The 22,549-nt window shown below is 35.4% G+C and overlaps 2 protein-coding genes across 2 annotated transcripts; one reads left to right on the top strand and one right to left on the bottom strand.

Moving 5' to 3' along the window:
* The first annotated feature begins 482 nt into the window (after window positions 1-482).
* Window positions 483-21,423, top strand: LOC106709866 (extensin-like). The gene is made up of 3 exons (XM_045678438.1): window positions 483-593; window positions 19,851-20,144; window positions 20,223-21,423. Exons 1-3 carry the CDS (start codon window positions 591-593, stop codon window positions 21,303-21,305), a joined length of 1,380 nt encoding a protein of 459 aa, XP_045534394.1. The 5' UTR covers window positions 483-590; the 3' UTR covers window positions 21,306-21,423.
* Window positions 12,958-17,273, bottom strand: LOC123721070 (uncharacterized protein K02A2.6-like). The gene has a single exon (XM_045678359.1). It carries the CDS (start codon window positions 17,138-17,140, stop codon window positions 13,055-13,057), a length of 4,086 nt encoding a protein of 1,361 aa, XP_045534315.1. The 5' UTR covers window positions 17,141-17,273; the 3' UTR covers window positions 12,958-13,054.
* Window positions 21,424-22,549: the final 1,126 nt, after the last annotated feature.

A 22,549-nucleotide genomic window follows, 5' to 3' on the forward strand; every position in this document is an offset into this window, starting at 1 on the left:
TTTGTGGTACTGTAATTTAATGTTAATATATATTCCGTGACTTATAATAGATAAATAATAAGCATTACGTTATTGACTCTCCGTAGGGGAAAGGTCTGATAAAGAATTACAAATATAAAACAATAACATCATATCGATTCAGATTTTGGACGTTTAAGTATTAAAATACAACCTAAAAGCTGACAAAAATAGCTTAAATAAATCTAAAAATAGCTTAAAGCTTATTTTTAATAATACTTTATTAAAAGCTATAATATTATGAAATAGAAAACGAGATAGTGATTACCAGAACCCGTAAACAAAGTCATATCTGAATATACATCGCTAGTACAATCGTCGTAATATATCTTAAAGTTATTCTCAAAGTCCTTTAAATCTAATAGGTTGATAATTCACGTTATGCGTTGCACTTGGAATAACATTAGCACAAAATTTCAGGCGTACGCAAAGGCTCGATAGCGTGCGAAGCTATATATGTTTGTGAGGACGCGCCGGCGCATCAAAACGTGTCTGACTCGCGCCCAGTGGCGTGCCGCGCTGTGCTCTGTAGGTCATAATGCAGTGTGTGTGCTAATCTACTGACGAGAACTATGGTGAGCTTTTGTTTATTTTTATGATGTAACTACAATTAAAAATACAAAAGTTATTGAATAGATAAAATTAAATTAAACTACATGTTCTGTAGAATTTTATTGTATACGATATGTTACGTAAAATAACTTAGGATAAGTATTCTTTCAAATAAATAGCGTTAGATAATTTGGTAATAAAAAAGACATCAACGCGTCCTCAACTAAACAAAGTGTATTCGTAAATAACATAGAGGTTGTAAAGATGCTTAAAACAAAATATTTTTTGTGATCGTAGTTTATTTATATGCGATACTTACCAAAGTTAATAAAAAAAAATTGTTGTGTTCGTCTGAATTAACCAAAAGTCGAACCCAACGACATTTGGCCCGAACAGTCAGCAGATTCACGGAAAACAAAGGCTACGTGAAAGTGTTCGCAGTCGAAATGTTTGAATGCGCAACAGCGAACGTTGATAAAACCAATAATTTTTGCAATCACTTGATTTATTGCGATATCTCTTCAAAACGTGGAGGATAAAAAAAAACTTAAGTTGACATAATGTCATAACATAAAGCAATAAAGTAACTGTAAATTGAAATTGAATTTAAAATAATATTTGCGTATTATTATTGTATAAAGAATAAAATAAAATACTTGAATAAGCATCCTTCTGAAAGTTGGTATTAGACTAGCACCCATACAATACCCTTAAAACAACAGATCAAGTTAAAAAAGTTATTTAAAAATACTACTTCTTTCAGACTTGTTAGTGATAAAAAATTGGATCGAGATCGAATGGGTTCTTTAATTGATCTTAATTCATTTTAGTAATATAGTTCTATTTTATTTGTCCTTGATTTCTATTTACTTAAGGAGTAAATGTAAATAATGTTTATTTATAGTGAATTTTAAGTAAGGCTGAATATATAGTAGGTTGAGAGAGGTCTTTAACCTACTGAATATGAGATTCAATAAGTGAATTTTAATGGTAACTAATTAATATTAATATCAATAGTGGCTTCCAAGACGTCATACTTAGATATACACATATGAAAACAAATAGTTATATATTTTTCTATTTATTTTAACTTTGAAGATTTATTTATATAGAACGATATCGTTATTCCATAAAGCATTGAAAAGTTTTAGATTATTTTAATGTTTGCTTCTCTATAATTCTTTATATATTTTATAATTATTTAACTTATTCATAAAATTTAGTCAACTCTTAAGATATTAATACTTAATATGTCATTAAAAATTTCCCTTTCATTAACCATTTTGGGTAATGTGTTGATGCGTAATTGTGACGCAATTTGAAGGTCGCATACAAAATGTCGAGAGATGAGTATGAACATAGTATTCTGATTACTTATGAATTTCATAAATCTTATCACTTTTATCAACTTTATTTTGCTTTGGGAAAATTTGCAAGGATGTGTTTAATTTTTTTACATTCTATCCACATTTAAATTTACAAATGATCCTAATCTAGAACTGACTATTATTGATGTTATTGGAAAATTGTCTTTGGAACGAGTTCTTCATCGCATCTATTGTCATCTCTATGTCTAAAATGAATTTAGTCCTACTAAAAGACATCAATGAGATACTGTCAATCTCTACGGATAGCAATTTAATTTTATATGCATAAGTTAATGAAATACTGAATATGGAATTGAAAATATTTTCATTTTTATTTTTTAAAAATTTATACATCAAGTCTAAAGACATGAGTCAATCAACGTATCAAACGATACATTTTCTACTTTGCGATGTTTAACATTGACCCAAGTTGTTTTGGAACTAGTCATCCAAACCCTTGAACGATGACGTCATTGAAAAAAGATACATTGGAGTGAACATTATCTTGCCATCTCGACATGTCTAAGTGGTCACTCGAAAGGTCACTATTTAATTGCAAAGACTTAATATTCAAAAACATTTCAAGAGTCTATTTCAAGTTGGAAAATTAAATCTAATTACGTAATATTTGTTTTATAACTTTGTTATATTACGTATGTATACCATTTTCCGTAGTAATGCTTTTTATGGCTATTTATACAAGCCTATTCCAATCTGACCTCCCGTAAATTTATTTTGCAAAATATAGTCTCATTAGATTCGTATTCTTAGCCGACGTTTAATAGCTAATATTGAAATGCAATTAATGATAATAGTCTTTCAAATTTTTAGATTAATCATTGCCAATTATCATTGTATTTATTTCAAAGTTTACATTCACAACATTTCATACGTACTATGAGACTAGAATAATAAATGAAGATCTATGGAACTAAACTAACTATGGTTTCTGATACCAGAATTTCTGTTTTAAACATATTTTATTAAAGATAATGACTGTCGATATGTTTTATACAGAGATTTTGCCCACGGTAATACGTATTCGATCGAATTATCTTTATGTAAAGTTGAACTAGGTTTTAACCTATGACGTTATATAACTGATATGTTTTGCAGATGAATAAAGATATTAAAATATATATTTGATACTATTTGACGGCAATATTATCTAAAGATATGATTTTAGTATGCTTAATATAATGCTTATTATAAATATATTTATAAATGAAAATCTAGAATATGATCGTTGTTTTGTTTGAATTACTTGTTTTAAACCGGTCATTGTTGACTTTTGACATTCATAAGTCCTATTCATTTTGACTAAGCCATATTTATTCTTATGTTGAGGTAAAAAAATTGCGTATTAAGAGCTTAGATCCCTGTTAAGTTGAATACAATCGTGTTTCACTGATACACTCAGAAAATTTTTACATCTAACAAACATCAATAACAGCGTACCGAACACTAGTTGCCAATAAATGACGCAAGAGGGCGTACCTTGACGTTGACAGATGATTGATATGTAAATAAAATATGTCGGCAATAAACATGGCTGACGATGAGCGTCTAAAAAAAATTTACGGCTATATAATTTTTGTCTAATGTCGCCATGGTCATTTCAAATTCGTTTCAAATTAATTAATTTTAGATTTTAACCTGGGTAATATTAAAAGTGATGAAATTAAGATCTGAGTGAAGGATATATAATAAAAAATATGTACTTTAATAAACAAGAAAGTTAAACTTCCACCATTATAAAAACTTGAGAGGTGTCAAGGGACACCCGGATGGAACGAAGTTCCTTTCAATTAATTAGTGAAGGAACCAATGTTTATTCTATGAATAAAAAACTTAATTCTTCACAAGAAGTACATTTTATTTCTATGATTTTTCGTTATATATTGTCACGTCGTTGCCATGGTGAAGTAGCGCTCATTCGTCGTTAACATACTTACTATAGCAAAAAGTGTCGTGACAACTGTTCGTAAGAATTTATTCTTTCATTCTTTCACAACGCGTGATAAGGAACTTCGTTCGAAAAACCAACACATGCACTAAAACTGCTACTTTATTTATACATTGTGACATTTTATACTAAAAAAGTATTTTTATTTACATTTACTTTGACGTATCCGTTTGGTTATTCGGAAAAAGATTTACGTTTCTCACATGTCGGCATGTCCTTAATATCTTCCTTCCTGAAGTTACATTGTGCATACTTTACATTACATTATGGAAATCTAGGACAAATTAATTTACTTCCCGATCATATAACGCCTTATAAATGAAACCGCGTTAGTAAATAATTTAATTAAAAAATCACTAGCATACAACTATATCGTAAAAATTTCATGAAATCGGATGACGACAGCTTTCCTTTGCAAACCATAAACAAGAAGGTGCAAAAGACGTCCTACCGCAACAAAGCTAACTATTACGTGCATAGACTAAACACTTGAACTAACAATGTAAAGTTGATAATGTACTACTCCTAAAACAAAACAAATTTATGCCAACGTCTAAAAAGTGAAGTAAGGAATGTTACTTACTTTGAAAACTGTTAAGGCGAGCAATTTATAAGATTTCTATATTTACCGATTCTCGTAAGGAAAAACTAAAATTTTATTTTTAACTATTTTCTAATAGTTTTGAAAAGAATGATCTTAAGATCGTATATACAAAAGGTGTCAATCAATTCCTAACACATGTAAGTAATATATGAAAAATGTATTAGGTAGCTTATATAAAGTAACCGCTTGTAACTTGAGACACGCAATACCGCGCACGTCAACGCATAAATAATGTTAGATTCACTTAACGATAGTTATGTTTGTGTGTTTGTTCCTAACATATACTCGAACATACAGTAACGGATAAATAATATTGAAGAATTGTTTTGTAACACCGAATATAAAATGATATTTTTTGTTAAGGATACCACCACATTTATTATCATAGGTCTATCTATAAAAGCGTGTTCTTTTTTATTGCAATTGAGGTTGGCCACCGAGGGGCTTTTAGTGGTTCTAACCCATATAACGTTCCCCTTAGAATGCAAGATATCTTGAAATGATTGCCCCCCCCCCCCCCGATACCAAAAACAAGCAGAAATAAATAAAATTATTCCTAAATAAAAATTAATGTATGTTTCAAAGCAAATTATTACTTTTATTTATTTACAAAATTCAATGAACGCAAAATATCTGACAATCATGAGTGCCTTACCTAATTATTTCTGATGAATTATAGGGAATTTTTACTTTACAAATAAAATGAACTCGAAGGATTTTTACATTCTGACTTTAATTTCATTGACGTTTTGTTAAGGAAAAAAATTAATTCGATTCAAAATAAAATTAACATTAATATCTCTTATTAACATTTCTTGTATAATGTTTACATCATGACAAGAATATTATAGTTTTATTATACATACTAATTTGTAAATATATGTTTTATTATAATGTATAAATGTATATAATATATACGTCCTCGACCCGTGCGGCCTTGACCTTGTGACCTGAGCTTAGAATAGTTCCGAAGTTCTTTGGTTTAATTTCCAGTCAAATTAAAAATGTTGGTCGTTTTGTGAGGCTTTATATGATATCCTTCATACTACATTCAAACATGTTTCTTTTCTTAAATAGAGAGGTCTTATTATAGCACTTTATTAGGGTAAGTTCCGTGTATTAAAGTCATAAGTAACTATGTTTATTGAATTTTACTTGAGTACGTAAAGTAAGAAGAGATAAAGGTCATCTTTAGCCAAAAAAACTTACAAATTATACAGAGATACCATACATCAAAGATTACGACAGCTCAGGTCGATTGTGCAAAAACTAAAAATGGTAAATCTCGTGAATGTCCGCACATCTTCGTTTTTAAATCATTCAAGTTGCGAAAAAAATATTATTGAATAAGGGTACTTGAGCCAAAATGAAAAGTACAAATAATGCATTCAACTAAAGCAATAACAACTATACTATAAGTTGATAAAAAGCGTTTTGTAAATTAGTAAAATAAAGTAAGTAAATAATCAAAAGATGTCGAGGAATGAGCGAAGTGGATGATATTAATAAAGTAAGTTGACACCACCGAAATATGTTCTATTCAAGCTAGGAAGAGACAAAATGTAAATGTTTATATTTGTGCAGAAAAATATACATACATATAATTAAAATGATTTTTATGAAATGAACGATTATGAACGTGAAAATTTGTTTAAAAAACAATAACAATATGCGCCATTTACTTGTAAGTTATTGGAGAGATGACGAAATGCTTTGGACACGGCGAAAGCGTCCAGACAACCTTGTCAAACATACGTCGCATCTGGAGGCGCCTTCACTGTGGAAAATATGTGTAAAGTAATAAATGTTAAGAAACAAAACACCCGTAAATAATGTAGATATTGGATCTAGGTATAAAATTGTGATTCTTCTTCTCAGATGGCCGCTTACTCGCTTGACACCTTATAATATAAAAAAAAAACTCACAAAACTATGATTTATAATTAACAGTTTATTCCAGCAACTATAATTGTCACAACAGGTTATCAAGGTCTTACAATTTAAAACAATTATTTGAGCTAACACTATAAAATTCTTGAATTATACAAAAATAATGACATAGCCTCTTCAAGATCGTTTTTAAATTAGAATTTGTATACGCATGTGTATTGGAAATTTGTATATTCTATAAAAATAAATAAAATATACAATAAGTCAACTTCATGCAATGTATTCTTATGTCGATGTCAGTGGCATGTTTGGAAATCAACTTATAATGAGTAGGTTGTACTAAATTGGAATCTGACGGTCAGATATTATCATCTTAAAAAATGCAAGACAGTGTACAATGTCTGTAAAATATTTAATGATGAAGTGCTGAAGATAGGTTTTTTCTTATTTTAAGTAGAGAAGACAGAATGAACATAGAGTTTGACAAGTTGTTAGTTGGTAGAAGGCAAACAAAAAATTTATCTCGTTTTTATTATTTTAAAATGTATATTGTATACAGTTGGAAATATATATTCATTCTTGTGTCTGCTAACTGTTCATTTATCCATTTTATTTATTATAGTTATTTAAATTTTAATACAATTTTCATTTTTCTCCAAATTAACACTCGAGCTTTTCCTTCCTCTACACTACTGAGATATTTATCTATACATCTTCTATAACTACAATTAATAAAATCGGCATGTCTGTGTGTAATATCGAATAAAATCCTATTTAATGTACATCACATATTTACGTGGCTTATATCAAAAAAAGATTTTTTTTATTTTTATAAACCGTTGGTTACATCTAAATGGAAACAGAACGAATACAAGGACTTTGTATCTAAAATTATTTATAACAATAATTCTAGAATCACATAAAATGAAATCGTTAAATATAATGTCCAGTTCTCAAAGTAATTCTTTGTTGGATATTTAAATGAATACACATCGAATATTTTTTAAAACGAAGAAATATTTTTAAAAACTGATTTTAAAGGTTAGAGGTTTGGGTTCTTTAACTCTTAACAAATTAATAAAAAAAAACTATGAGGTTTATGACGTCTTCTGTTAACGGAAGCATTCATATTATAGTTTTGTGTTAATCAATTTTTTGTACCGAAAAGATGTTTTGATATCCGCATTCAGAATTCCGCGTTTAATTATTGTGATCATTTAATTCCCACGAATGCAATATTAATAAAAAATAACGTTGTGTACATTAAATTCTTTTTTTTTTAATTTAATTTATTTATAAATTGCTGTGATGAGTCTGTTTTAAGAAATTCAATGTTTTAACTTATGTATGTACTTTTTTGCCCTTAGCGATTATTTATTTGTATGAATTTCGTCATTAAAAACATTATTATACTAGCCGTCGCCCGCGACTCTGTCTGCGCGGCATTAAATAAAAAAAAGCTTTATATGTAGCCTATGTTTTTTTCTAGACTATGTCCTACAACCTTGTCAAATTTCATTAAGATCCGTTGATCTGTTCCTTCCATCTATCCATCGGAGATATCTTCAAACATCCATCTATCCATCCATCTAAACATTCGCATTTATAATATTAGTAAGATTTTGAACTGCAAATGGAAGTAAAACAAATTTAAACAGTGCTATAATAAAAATAAAACGTAAAGAAAAGTTGAATTAGTTAAATAAAAAAAAGTTACTTAAAAAAAATTACTCCATCTTGAATTCCAGGAAATTAACTTTGTCATTCTATGTTTATCTATTTATTCACTGTCACGTTCCTTACATAGTATCTTTAATTAAATATATATCTCACATACATGGTACATAACCTCAATTTAAACCATAGATAAAACAGTTAACGGAAGTCTTAAGTTATGAAAAACCAGTTTGCATCAAAGTGCTATTTCTACTTCATTTCAATTTTAAATTTCCAAGCAAAAAACATTATCGAGTTGAAAATCATAGTTATGTTTGTTCATCAGTAGTGTGTAAACATTTTAAATAAAGATGTTTTTGCGTTTTCATTGTAAGGTTGTTAAACATCTTGGATAACCTTGTGGCTATGTCCGTATGCATTTTATCTTTCATAGTTTTAGTCATCTGTCATTATTTTATACCTCATGGAGTAGGGCAATTTATATGTAGAAATATACAAGGATTTATTCTCGCATAAAAGCTATCAAATAAGTATCCAAATACACTCTAATATGAATAAGCTAGAGTCCAAGGGGCCACGATTTTTCTCTTGCTTATAGAGGTTTCACTCTAACCCATGTTTCTCACCAAGATCGTCCGTCCGGACCGGACAATGACTCTCGCTTATAGAAATTTTTTGCTAATCCAGTTCTCGCTTATCCTGGTTCAACTATGTGTAGTTGTTTCTTTTTATCAAGTTAAACTAAGTTACGATGGTTACTTTTGGGAATATAGAATTATTTAAGAAGATATCTCTTCCAATAATCCCAATAACTTTAATTCTTGTGTTCCGGGCGACATAACTGAGTAAAGATAACAACTGTACCATCTTATAAAACATTTTGCATATTACATATAGCAAACTAATTACGTACGTTGAGAATAAATGAATATTATAAAATAAATCCGTCTTGTACTTATTACGAATACTAAAAAAATGCAATCCGCACTACGATCTTAACAAGTAAGTAATATCTTGATAGTAACCAGCATTGAGGTACCTACATTACGGAAACATAAAATACTAGCTGTCTTCCGCGACACCGTCAACGCTAAATAAAAAAAAAAACTTAATGTGCCTATGTGTTCTTGCAGACTATTTTCTACATCTATGCTAAATTTCATCGAAATCTGTTAAGCCGTTCTGGAGATACCTTCAAACATACATCCATCCAACTTAAAATTCGTAATTGTAATATTAGGAAGTAAGACTAGACAAGCTCGGTATACAGTTAAGGTGAATATACACTAGAGCATTTTTTCAAGCATTTCTATGTAATGTAACGTTTTAACGAATGATACGATACAGTTAAAAGCATAGTTTCCAAAGCACGTCTGGTTCGTGAAAGGGAAACACAACAACATATCATAGAGCGGCTCGTTGTTTTATTACAAGTAAATGCTCTAGTCTATACCCACCTTTAAGTTAACAAGCTTCAAATAGTACCAGATATGTTTCATGTATTGTATATTGAGTAGTACTATGCCATTCCTTTTTATGATAAAAAAACCACAGATAATAACATGTTCTTATACACATATCGCGACAGTGAAAATCCACAGTTGTGTAAATAATGCATGGATACATCTGACGTGGTGACATAATCGTGTTGTGCGGTCAAGTTTGCGCTGCAGACAGTCGACCGGCCTAGTCGGGGCGACTTCGAGAGAATTACATAATAATCTCGCTTTCCTTTACATTTATGAAGTACCTACTGTGATTGTTAAATTGCTTGAAAATGTCGTCACATATGCTGTATCAATCTGGCTACTTGACAATAAAGTTCATTTATAAATAATGTCATTGATAAAATCGTTAGAAGTACAAAAGAGGTCTTGGGATATATACGAGAAGTAGTTGGTCTTTTCATAGATTTTGTTTTAACTAACTAAATATCTTACTAATATTATATGCAAATTATTTTAAATGCAAATGATATTATATTAAATGCAAATGTTTAGATGGATAGATGTTTGTTTGAAGGTGTCTCCGGCATAGCTAAACGGATCTTAATGAAATTCGGCTCAGATGTAGAACATAGTCTGGAAGAATACATAGGCTACTTATTAAGCTTTTTAATTCCGCGCGATCAGAGCCGCGGGCGACAGTCAGTCAAATATAATTTTAACAAAAACACATCGGCACATTTTGATTCTATAAATTTGTCTCTATATTTTAGTAAAACAATTTACCAACAATTATTTATTCAAGACCATCATAATGTCAAAAGATTTAATTTACACCTGCAGGAAATCGTAAGAGAACAATTCAAGCTATTAAATTTAAATCTTAATTTTATTTTGTCGACCAACCTGTTCTTTAACAATAACTAATAACCTGTGCTGATTGACTTGCTTAACTTCATACAAAACTCTGTATAAGTAATCTTTAAAAGTACATGTATATATTTATATGGACAAAAGGTATTAATTTACCTAATTTAAATGAACAAAATTAAGTTAAGACAATCTTACTATATAATGTTATAAATGCGAATATTTAGTTGGATGGGTGGATGGATGTTTTTTTTTTAATTCTATTTATTTATTACATAATAAAGAACAAATGTAGCCTACGATTACCTATATGTTTGTTTATTTGAAGGTATCTCCGGAATGGCTCAACAGATCTTGATGAAATTTGGCACAAATGTAAGAATATAGTCCCGAATAACACATAGGCTACTTGGTATTTTTTTTTATTTCCGTGCGGACAGAGTCGCGAGCGACAGCAAGTATACATATATATGTGAAATATAAAAAAAACCGCGACGACACTGGTATCAGATCGTTTTTATTGGAGTTTCCAGTGTCCTAAGTTCCTGTTGGAATTTTCCACGTTCTCATTAAAAACCTCAGAGATAACAATAATATAAAAAATAATATTCCAATAGTTTAATGTTTAAGTACTGAACTTAACCTCTTCAAGATGACATTTGAACAGAAGAATCGCTATATGTTTATTTACGTCCGGAATGTCGATTGGTAATCCGCATTGCGTCAAGTTGATTGACATTGACAACTTATGATAGCGTAGGTCTGACTTATATAGACAGTTGTATCAAGATGTGCTACGAATCGTAAACACTTGATAATAGATTTCAAAGCGTCATCGCAAATAATGTCGTAAGATTTATCTCATTAACATCCGGCTTTACTTTAAAATATTTTTTTTAATTAATGTTGGATTATCAAATAAATGTATAGACTATAGAAAATAGTTGGACGATAACAATTGAAGATGCTTCCCTACCTTTAATCGACGGAGAAGGGTACGCACAAGAAAAGAACATTTACCCTATGCGTCTCCTTTTAAGTCAAATCCACTTCCCCTTCCCAACTTTCCTTATAAAAAAGGGACTGAAGGCGAATATCACTAAATTTAGGTCTCTGGCACGCACACTCATCAGACGAAATGTGAAATTGCTTCCTTTTCATGCATACATTTTTGTTCTGGGAACTCATTGTCGGTTACTCAAGGGTTAAGCACTTGACTTGCAATCTGCAGGTCCTGGGTTAAAATCCCGCCATATACTTATGTGTTTTTCGATTTACATATGTACATTTATCCGACGTTCGTACGGTGAATGACAACAACGTGATGCAATACGCACATAGGTGTGAATTCCCGGGAATAAATGACGGTGACGCGGCTCGCCACCCGTCACGTTCCGTCTCCCGAAATGGCGAATAGTGGATTGTGAAGGTTCCTTTTGCCACACCGAATGGAGGTCCGTGATCTCTCGTGACGTCATCATGGTATTTACTTTGATTTACATGCGTTTATTATTTTGTAAGCGTAAGTTAAATAAATCGTTTACAAAAAATTTAATTTAATAAGCATGTATTAAATTTAATTGTATACCGTTTGCGTGTATATTTTTTAAAACATATCTCAATGTAAACTATGACCTTTTACATAAAAATGCCAGATCTCATTATGTAAAAAAGTACCTATTACAAATTTATTGCACTGACTGACCTCACTAACCAACTAGGGTTGGCAAACTTTACAATAGAGTAACTTGCGATTGCAATCTTCAGATAAGACAACTATCTTCAGATTGTTCTCAACAATGTTACATAGTTTAATAGTTAGATGCAGTTTACCGTTGGAAAATTTGATAGTTCAAGTTTAAATTTTTGTAAATAAAATTTCAAAATGAGCTTAAGTACCCTGTAAAACACTTTTTTTCTTATATTTACGAGTACTTCATATATTTATTTTTCTATGAGGAAAGTTAATTTTGAAATATGACATTGGACAGTTTATCAAACTGCCAAACAAAGAAGACAGGCGTGAAGTGGAAGTAATTCCGCGTTTGTCTGATGAGTGTGGTGCCAGAGGCCTAATTTTAGTCCTCTTTCCCTTCCCATCCTGTTTTTATAAAGAGATTTGTCGGATCGGTCGCTTCCTGTGCGTCCCTTCCTCCATCGATTAAAGACAATGCTTCTGCAATTGCGGATGTCTATGGGCAGCAGTCGCTTCGCTATTTCAGCAATTCAGGTAATCGCTTGCTCGTTCGGAAACCTTATAATATAAAAAAAACTTTTGACTCAATACAGCCTTAATCACCATTCATATTATCTTTTTGCGCTATTGGTTTAAGAGGTTGAAAAATGTTTATGTTCAATTTTATTAAGGATTCATATTGTTACGTATTTGGAGTAATGAAACGATTGCTTGCTTAGCGCAGACTGTTTATTCAAAATGTTGTCACATTGACGGCGGGCGTAGCCGCCAGTTCAGAAACATGCGCTGTGCAAACGCATACACAACATCCCTCCCCCTTTAGATGTGACCTTATAAATAATTAAAAATCAAAATAAATAATAAACAATAAACAAATAAACAACAACAAATTAACAAGAAAATAACAATACAATTACACAATACTGACATGCAGAGCTTATGACACATATAACAAATTTAATTTCTAAGCTAGCCTAAACAATCATCCTCTTCGGACTGCGCAGGGCGCCTAACACCCCTAGCTACTGTGACATTAGGATGGTTGATAAGCGGTGTGTGCGGCGGCGAGCACGCCTCCTCACCTTCCCCCTCAGGCTGTTCTCCATCACTAATGCCCTGTGCGACTCCTGGCTGTCCGGAGGATGTTGGCGATGTTGGGATACTCACTACAATTTCATCATCATCATCGTCAACATCCCGCGAGTTTACATTACTAGCGGTAACGTCGGCTTTGCATAACCACAATTGATTTTTGTGTTTTTTAGTGGTAACTAAAGTAGCATTATCCTGTATAACATATAACACTTTTCCCAGTCGCCGTAACACCGTACCTTTATGCCAGGTGAATTTATTATTACCACTAAACTTTTTATAAAATACCTGTTCACCTGGGGAAAAGGAAATTTTATTTTTCCCACCATGGGCTACGATCTGTGCCTGCTGCCTATCATGCACAACATCGGCAAGGGCGCTGAACGAGGACGACGGCTCTTTGGGATTAATTAAATCCAACCGCGACCTGAGTTTACATCCGTATACAAGTTCAGCCGGGGAGAAACCTGTGGTGGAATGAATCGAGTTCCGATAATCGAACAAGAACTTTAGGAGACGTAACTTACATTCCTTCGCTGTACGACTAGACATGATGCTGCTTCTAATACCCTTTTTTACAACCTTTACCGAACTTTCTGCCTGGCCGTTGCTAGCCGGATGGTACGCCGGTGTAGTAAGATGACTGATCCCATTGCCTGCGCAAAACCTTGAAAATTCTTGCGAGGCAAAGGAGGGCCCGTTGTCGCTCACTATCGTTTTCGGTAACCCATAACGCGCAATGTACTCGTACAACCGCTCAACTACTGCACACGACGTTGTGTTTGCATTCATGTCGTATACCTCGACCCATTTGGTGTACGAGTCTACGACGACCAAATACGTACGACCGTTCAAGGGTCCTAAAAAGTCGATGTGCACTCTGTAAAACGGCTGAGGAGGGAACCTCCACGGCACCAGCTTCGCCCGCGGCGGTGACGGCCTCAGCCGGGTGCACACCTCGCACGACCCGATAAAGTTTTCAATCGCTTCATCGACGCCCGGGAACCAAAATCTCGACCTCGCATCGGCCTTGGTTTTTACTACACCTAAATGGGACGTATGTAATTCGTCCATTACTCTTTTACGTAGTGAGCTTGGAATAATAACCTTGTGCCCTCTCATTAAGCAGCCGTTTTCTACCGATAATTGATTTCGACACAAAAAATACGGCTTCAACTTTAAATCGACTACTTTGTTCGGCCAGCCGTTTAAAACATGATTCATGACACGGGACAAAATAACATCTTTAGCTGTTTCGTGACGTAATTCGCTGACGGTCATAGGCAACGTTCCGTCCACGACGAAACAGACGTATGCGGCCCTATCGCACAGCGCCGCGGCGGCGTCTGCGCACGACGCGCGCCCCGCCTCTGTGGTTCTCGCGCCGCGCTCCCCCGCCCCCGGCAGACTCGCGCGCGACAGATAATCTGCGGTATTATCGGCGCTGCGAACATATTCTATTACATAGTTATATGCGCTTAAAAACATTGCATAACGTTGCAGCCTATTTGCCGACACTTCCGGGATACCCTTATGCGGACCAAAGATAGTAATTAGCGGTTTGTGGTCGGTTCGTAAGACAAAAGGATCCGCTCGACCATACAAGTATTGGTGAAACCGACGCACTCCGAATATGATCGCCGTCGCCTCTTTTTGTATTTGTGAATACCTATGTTCAGCGGGCGTTAGCGTGCGCGACGCAAAAGAGACAGGTCTCTCGACGCCGTCGTCCCCCACTTGCGACAATATTGCCCCGAGGCCGGTGGGGGACGCGTCGACCGTTAAGATAAGTTTGGCCTTTTGGTTAAAATGAGCCAAAACCGAATCCGACGCTAGACATTTCTTTATAGCTAAGAAGGCATCCGAGTGAATCTTCGTCCACTTCCATTTAGTATTCTTTTTCAGTAGCTCGTACAATGGACTTAACATCATTGATGCACCGGGTACAAAATTCCTATAGTAATTAGCCAGCCCTAAAAATGATTGTAACTGACTAACATTACTTGGTCTAGGTGCATCTATTATTGCTTTAATTTTTTCCGGTGATTTTTTAAGACCGTTCTTATTTATCACGTAGCCTAAATAATTAATTTCGTCTTTAAAAAATTCGCACTTTTCTTTTTGTAATGTTAGCCCCGCTTCCTCGAGCCTCTGCAATACGCTACTAAGACGCGTCAAGTGTTCCTCCCTATTACTACCTGTAATTAAGATATCATCGAGGAGACACAACACCCCGTCTAAACCCGCCAACACGGTTTCCATGGCGCGCTGAAATATCGCCGGGGCCGAGGACAAACCGAATACGAGTCGCGTATACTGATACAGCCCCCGGTGCGTGTTTATGCACGTCAACTTCTGCGACTCCTCATCGAGACACAGCTGATTATATGCGCTTGACAAGTCTAGTTTTGTAAACTGTTCTCCGCCGTGTAGCTTCGAAAACAGCTCATGCACCGTCGGTAGGGGAAATTGCTCGACTACTAACTGTTTGTTGATACTAACCGAGTAGTCGGCGCATATTCTCACGGAGCCATTTCTTTTTAAAACTGGTACTATAGGGGACGCATACTCGGAGTAGTCGACCGGTTTTAGGACACCTAGATCGACTAACCTATTTAGCTCATCGGTAACTTTTTCCCTTAGAGCGAATGCAATAGGTCGCGCCTTAAAGAAAATTGGCTTCGAATTTTCTTTCAAAAATAATGTTATTTTATATTTCTTGAAAGAACCTAAAGTGTCCGCGAACGTTTTGGAAAAACGAGCCTGAAGCTGTTCTATTGAAAGCGATGAATCACAATATTTCACCGGCGCTAGTTCTAAATTAAATTTTGAGATAAAATCCCTGCCGAGAAGTGCCGGGCCACCACCACGTACTACATATACGTCTATAGCGCGGTTAACCCCACCGAATAACATTTTTGAATCGCGCATAACACCTAAACAATGTATTCTTTCGCCCGTGTACCCCATTAACTTTTTATTTGACGGAGATAAAGACACCTTATGAAAATGCCGTCTCCATGTAATATCGGAGATGACCGTTACAGCGGACCCGCTGTCAATTTCAAATTTTAAAGTTACCCCGTTTAACCTAACGCACTCCACCATAGGTTCGCCCCTAAAAGAACGGATATGATACAACTCACCATCGTCATCGTTCTCGTCCGTTCCCCTTGTCACGGCTGACGTCACCAGGTTCACCTTCTTGCACATACGTCGGAGGTGCCCTGTTTGTTTACACTTTTTGCACGTATAATTAACAAAACGACACTCTGACGTCCTGTGGTTAAAATATCCACACACGGAACATTGTACTTTTTCCGACCTATTCTCACTCACGCTTAGTTCACTTTTGTTCGGCTGTCCTGTTTTACACAATACTTCTGTAGGCGCGGCGACGACGACGCTGGTCGCAGCGGCTGCGCAGGCGGCTCCCGCTCGCGCGCATCGTATGTTCTCGGCCAGCTCCACCACTCTAGCCAGGGTCAGGCCACTCAGATCCTTGCCAAAGATTTCTTCTTTCTCGAGCCCCGGCAGCATCCCCATGATGAAGCGGTCTCGGAGAACTTCTTCTAGGTTGCTGAAGCCACAATTAGCCGTGAGACCCCTTAGACGAGCCGCCCATTGTATAAACGACTCCGCGGGTTGCTGAACTGCAGCGTAAAAATTGTACCGCTCGCCGAAGCCGACGCGTTTCGGAGTGAAATATGCATCTAGGAGTCCTAGAATATCTTCGTAGGGCACCTCGTTGAGTTCTTTGGGTAGTGCTAGGTCTGCTGCTAACTTGTATGTCCCCTCGGAGAGCGCACTAAGCAGTATAGCTCGTCGTTTAACTCCCGTCGCATCGGTTAAATGGTTCACGTCGTTCGCGATAAACCACTGCGTTATGCGATTTTTATACGTATTCCACATTTGCTCACTATGATCAAAGCACGATAAAACACCAAAATGTGTTACTAACATTTTGGGTTTTTTTTTTCAAAAGTGGGTATTTCGCTCACTCGTCGCCACTGTTACGTATTTGGAGTAATGAAACGATTGCTTGCTTAGCGCAGACTGTTTATTCAAAATGTTGTCACATTGACGGCGGGCGTAGCCGCCAGTTCAGAAACATGCGCTGTGCAAACGCATACACAACACATATGACTTTGTTATTATGCGTTAGAGTGAGCTTGTGAAATATCCCGGATCTTAACATCGGTAAGTCTCAATGTTGAAGGATATTAGTGCTAAATGTCCAAAGGTCAAGGTTCAAAGTCGGTTAGCTACAGATCGGCTGATATCTATTAGGAAAATTTAATTTTTTTTTTAACGAATCATCAGCAACGGTTTACAAACAAAATAGTTTTTTAGATTCCTGTACAAGAATATTTCATAAAGAAGTGTGGACATTTACATGAAAATTACATGTATACTTGTATAAAATATGAAAAATTATATTTTAGCATTAAAATATTCACTTAAAATAATCACGTTGACTGCTTAGTTTAGTAAAACGTCCGTCATTAGTCAGTCATTGCAAGTTCTGTATTTGGCAAAGTGCAAGAACTGCCATTTGGCTGTTGGCCAATGATTACATACAACCTTTTCTTAGTTAACGAGACTTATACCTAATCCGTGTTCCATTTGACGATGTATTTGCTAAGACATAAATATTGTTCATGCAGTGGTAGTTCATTAACTGTTAAACAGTTAAATAGGTAGAGGGTAACAGGCAATGTATTACATACATTAAAAATAACACAAAAACTAAATTACGTTAGTTGTTATGCCATAAAATACAGTTCATGTTTTCGTCACAAATTTCTCTATTACCAAATACATGTAAATGTGAAACAGATTTGTCGCCATTTTAAATGCATTGTTTTAGTTTGACAAAGTAAAGGTATTTGTAAAAGTTTGTCGACGCGTTTGTTTGTCTGTCGCAACAATTGAGGTCAGGTTCATTTGTTTGGAACACTTTACGTAAATAGTTAAATATTACAAATGTTTGCGGATCAGATTACACGAGTTTTAGACAGAACGATTGTTGTTTAAGCTATAATCGTCAATGTTAAAAAGGATAATAATAATAATAAACCCATTTAATCCATTCAGGAAGCAAAAAATAAACAGAAAGTAAACAATAATAATGAAAAAAAAAAATAACAAACATGCTGAAAGGAGGGTAAAAACACAAAAACTATATCAAAAAACGGATCGATTTAGTATACTTATATATTATTAACTTTAATATAATAGATATTAAAGTCTACTTTAGTGTGGTCAAGAAGAAATTATTTCTATCCATTTGATCAGAGTATTATAGGATATGTTATGAAGATTTAGGAATGCAGTGATCAATAAAAAAGGAAGAGCCTATAGTATTTATAATTCATATAAGGAATTCTACTTAGAGAATTATAGTTAGCTCGTTATACCAAATGACAAAAACTGATATAGCTACTATATCCAACAGTGTGTTCACAGTAACCTTCATTTTACACCTACAACAATATTTTTATTTAAATTCTTATAAGAATTCACTCAATCGTAGGCGTAAGGTCACATACCAATTGTATTTGTTAAGGTAATAAAAATGACAGCTACATGTGACATTTCATTATTTATGACACTTCAAAAATTGAGACTTTTCTTTGATAGGTGTTAGAAGTGGCCAAAAGGCATCTAAGCTTATTTTATAATGAAAAACCCAGTGCTTATCCTTTATAAAGCATGTTCCTTTTTTAAATTACATATTTGTAAAAAAAACTAAAGTCGTGCCCAACAAGGTAGCATAGAGTATTTGATAGAATTAGAAAACTTCGTGTGTCACAATAGAAATTAAATTAATCTGTTTTGTTTTATCTTTCTTCCTCATATATTTGTATTTCCACTATTAACCGATGGTAACGTCATAAGATGACAAAATTACTTAATTTTAACACATTGCCAATGCCACAACAAGGTTAAATTCATTTCATATAAAGACAGAGGTTAATATGTCGCCATTACTCAATACCAGTCATTTGAAGAAATAATTTGAATAATAAATATAAGAATATAACGCCTACATAATTCTTATAGCAAAATAGCTTTAGTCCGTAGAGCACGTCGTTTACTAGGCGTTTTCATAATTCTCGTAGAAATAACATATTACATCTTGAAATGAAATAGTTGAAAATCGATAACTTTATTTACGTTCTCTTATTTAAGCGTTGGTTTTTATATATTAAAATAAAGGATGGCACAGACGGATATTTTATTTTTTATTTCCTTAGTACTTAATGGGAACTAACAAATTTTAATAAATATTTTGACATTTATCTTAACCAGATGCAAGTCTAGGTTATCGGTAGATCAGTGAAAACAAATTTGTATGTAATGTGACCTTTAAATCGTAATTATAATTCAATGTTTTTTTAACTCATAAATTTTTGAATAGCTTAATATTGAAAAATTTTTTGGAACTTATTTTTTGTGTGAATTTGATATAAAAAAAACAAAATGACTGTTTTACCCTGTTCGATAAAGATAACAATCGAAGACCAATTTAAATAGATAATTCGTAAGCCAAAGTATTCCTATTTATTGGTCCACATAATATGACCATTTTTACCTTTAACGCTGTGTATGTAGACAGATAAGAAAAATATTCACAATTAATAAAATAGACTCCACTTATTTGTTGCAGAGGCTGTCACTGCACATAGCGGTGGTCCTGCTTGCGGTGTACCACACCTGCAAAGCGGATCTAGCAAGAAGAGATGTATCAAGCTTATACAACCAGAACTATGGGGTCCTGGGAGCTCCGATAGATGCTAACTTGAACGAGGACGGGTACTTCTACCCAAAGCCCAAGATACCATTCCCTCCGCCGCCGCCACCTTCGAGACCACCGCCGCCACCTCCACCGCCTCCGACTAGACCGCCACCTCCTCCACCACCACCGTCAACAAGACCTCCGCCACCACCACCACCGCCGCCGACAAGACCGCCACCTCCGCCACCACCACCCCCGACGAGACCACCACCTCCACCACCTCCACCACCAACAAGACCACCGCCGCCTCCTACGAGACCACCTACGCAACCACCTACTTACAGTACACAGTTGGATTTAAGCAAGACAACAGGATACGACTATCCCACTCCTAAAGTACCTTTCACATTCCCCACTCGTCCGCCACCACCGCCACCGACCACACAACAACCTGCTACATACCTACCACCAGTCACTAGGCCACCGCCACCGCCACCCCCGTCCACAACCAGGCGGCCACCACCTCCACCCCCGCCACCTCCGACAACAAGACAGCCCTCAACATACTTACCTCCTCTGACAACCAGAAGACCGCCGCCGCCTCCTCCGCCCACCACAAGACAACCCTCTACATACTTACCTCCCTTCACGAGCACTAGGCTGCCACCGCCACCTCCGCCTCCACCGACGAGACCGCCACCTCCGCCACCACCACCACCGACAAGACCACCACCTCCTCCCCCACCGCCACCAACTAGACCTCCACCACCTCCGCCTCCGCCACCAACTAGACCTCCACCACCTCCGCCTCCGCCACCAACAAGACCACCACCACCGCCTCCACCACCACCAACGAGACCACCACCGCCACCTCCACCACCACCAACGAGACCTCCACCTCCACCACCGCCACCGCCAACTAGACCACCAACAACCTACCTACCACCTCAGACAACAAGGAGGCCACCGCCGCCGCCGCCGCCGCCACCGTCCACAACAAGGCGTCCGCCTACTTACTCCACTTCTAAAACAACCGGTTACGACTATCCTACCCCGAGTGTAGTTTTCACCTTACCTACAAGGCCCCCAACACAACCTCCACCTTCTCCGTCGCCGACTACCAGACCTCCACCGCCGCCATCGCCAACCACTAGACCACCACCACCGTCACCCAGGCCTACGTCGCCCACCCCAGGATATACTTATCCCACTCCATCGCGTATTCCCTTCACAACGAGACCACCCGTTTATATCACTCCGCCTACCACTCAAAGACCGATTTACATTCCACCTTCTACCACTAAAGTACCCTACACGACCCGACCGCCTTTTGTACCTGATCAGGGTTACTACTACGACAGGCCTAAGGTGCCCTTTGTTTTCTAACTTATAATTAGTGACTTCTTTCTAAGATGCCATACTTAATGTGATACCAAACTTAGTTCTTTTCTCTCAAACATTGAAACGGTTTTTCATTATAACTCATATCAACTAAATTTATTCCGGGCTGATTTAAATATTAAGTATTGACTTTGTAAATATTTAAATTCATAAATAATACTTACTTGAAATAATTTTGTACTAATAAGCCCTTTGAATACTACCAAATTCATATTAATATACGTATGTATATTACAATAATGAATATTTTCTAATTTATATTATAAATACTCATAACGAAGACGATTGATCGACACTGCCCTAACTAATTTTAATTTTAAGATTGTAAAGTTATATTTTAAATAAAAAAATATTAAAATTATTGTATTTTTTCTGCATTGCATATTCCCACTAGAGATGGCTACTAAAACAAATAAAGTTATGACTCATGGTCTCCAGAACGTCATTTCAGCAAGGTTGGTACTTCGTTAGCGTAAAGTCCCTTTGTCAGGAACGACGGCCAAGCATAAAATTTAAGTAACGGTTGCTTGGAAGTCATAGGAGCCAAGATAGTCTCAGGGTTTGTATGCTATAAACTGCTTTAAGTATAATTTAGATAATACTTTCGTTTTAGTTAATATATTACTATTTTATTCTGTCACCTTGATGGTCTTTATTCTAAAGTCGATTAGATACTTCTAGTAGTTACGTAAGAATATTATTAAAAAAAATATATATAATGTAATACTTTCATACACTACCGCAACTTTATATTGTAGATTGTCACGCGAAAATGCAATTTATATAACATTCTCAGATATTTAGTCGAGAAGCAATTAGCCTGACCTTTTTAGACGAAAAAGCTATAGTTTTCTAAGTATTCCATAGAAAATCCTTTATAATAATTAAATTTTTCGTTTAAGTCTTTATCGGACCTATATGTTAAGAGATTTAATTCTAGTTTAACTTAAATTTCTTTATAGACCAAGATCCCATGATTGAATTTTTTTTATTATAAAGTGACAAACGAGCAAGCAGCCTGGTTCACCGAAATGGCGAAGCACCCGCTGCCCATAGACATGCTTAATTGCAGATGCGTTGTCTACCTATAATTGACGCAGGAGCGGACGTGCAGAAAGATAATATTTTCATTCCTATGCTTCCCGTCCTCTATCAAATCCACTGCCACTTCCCATCCTTTCCTTGTAAGAAAAGGGTGTGAAGGAAAAGAGGACTAAAATTAGGCCTCC

Source organism: Papilio machaon, chromosome 6 (assembly GCF_912999745.1).
Source record: "Papilio machaon chromosome 6, ilPapMach1.1, whole genome shotgun sequence".
Classification (NCBI taxonomy): domain Eukaryota; kingdom Metazoa; phylum Arthropoda; class Insecta; order Lepidoptera; family Papilionidae; genus Papilio; species Papilio machaon.

Excerpts from the sequence above, each read along its gene's own strand:
- LOC123721070 (XM_045678359.1), bottom strand. The coding sequence starts at position 17,140 with ATGTTAGTAACACATTTTGGTGTTTTATCGTGCTTTGATCATAGTGAG.
- LOC106709866 (XM_045678438.1), top strand. Across the intron at positions 20,145-20,222 it reads CACCACCACCACCGCCGCCG|CCGCCTCCTACGAGACCACC; the intron begins ACAAGACCGCCA and ends ACAAGACCACCG.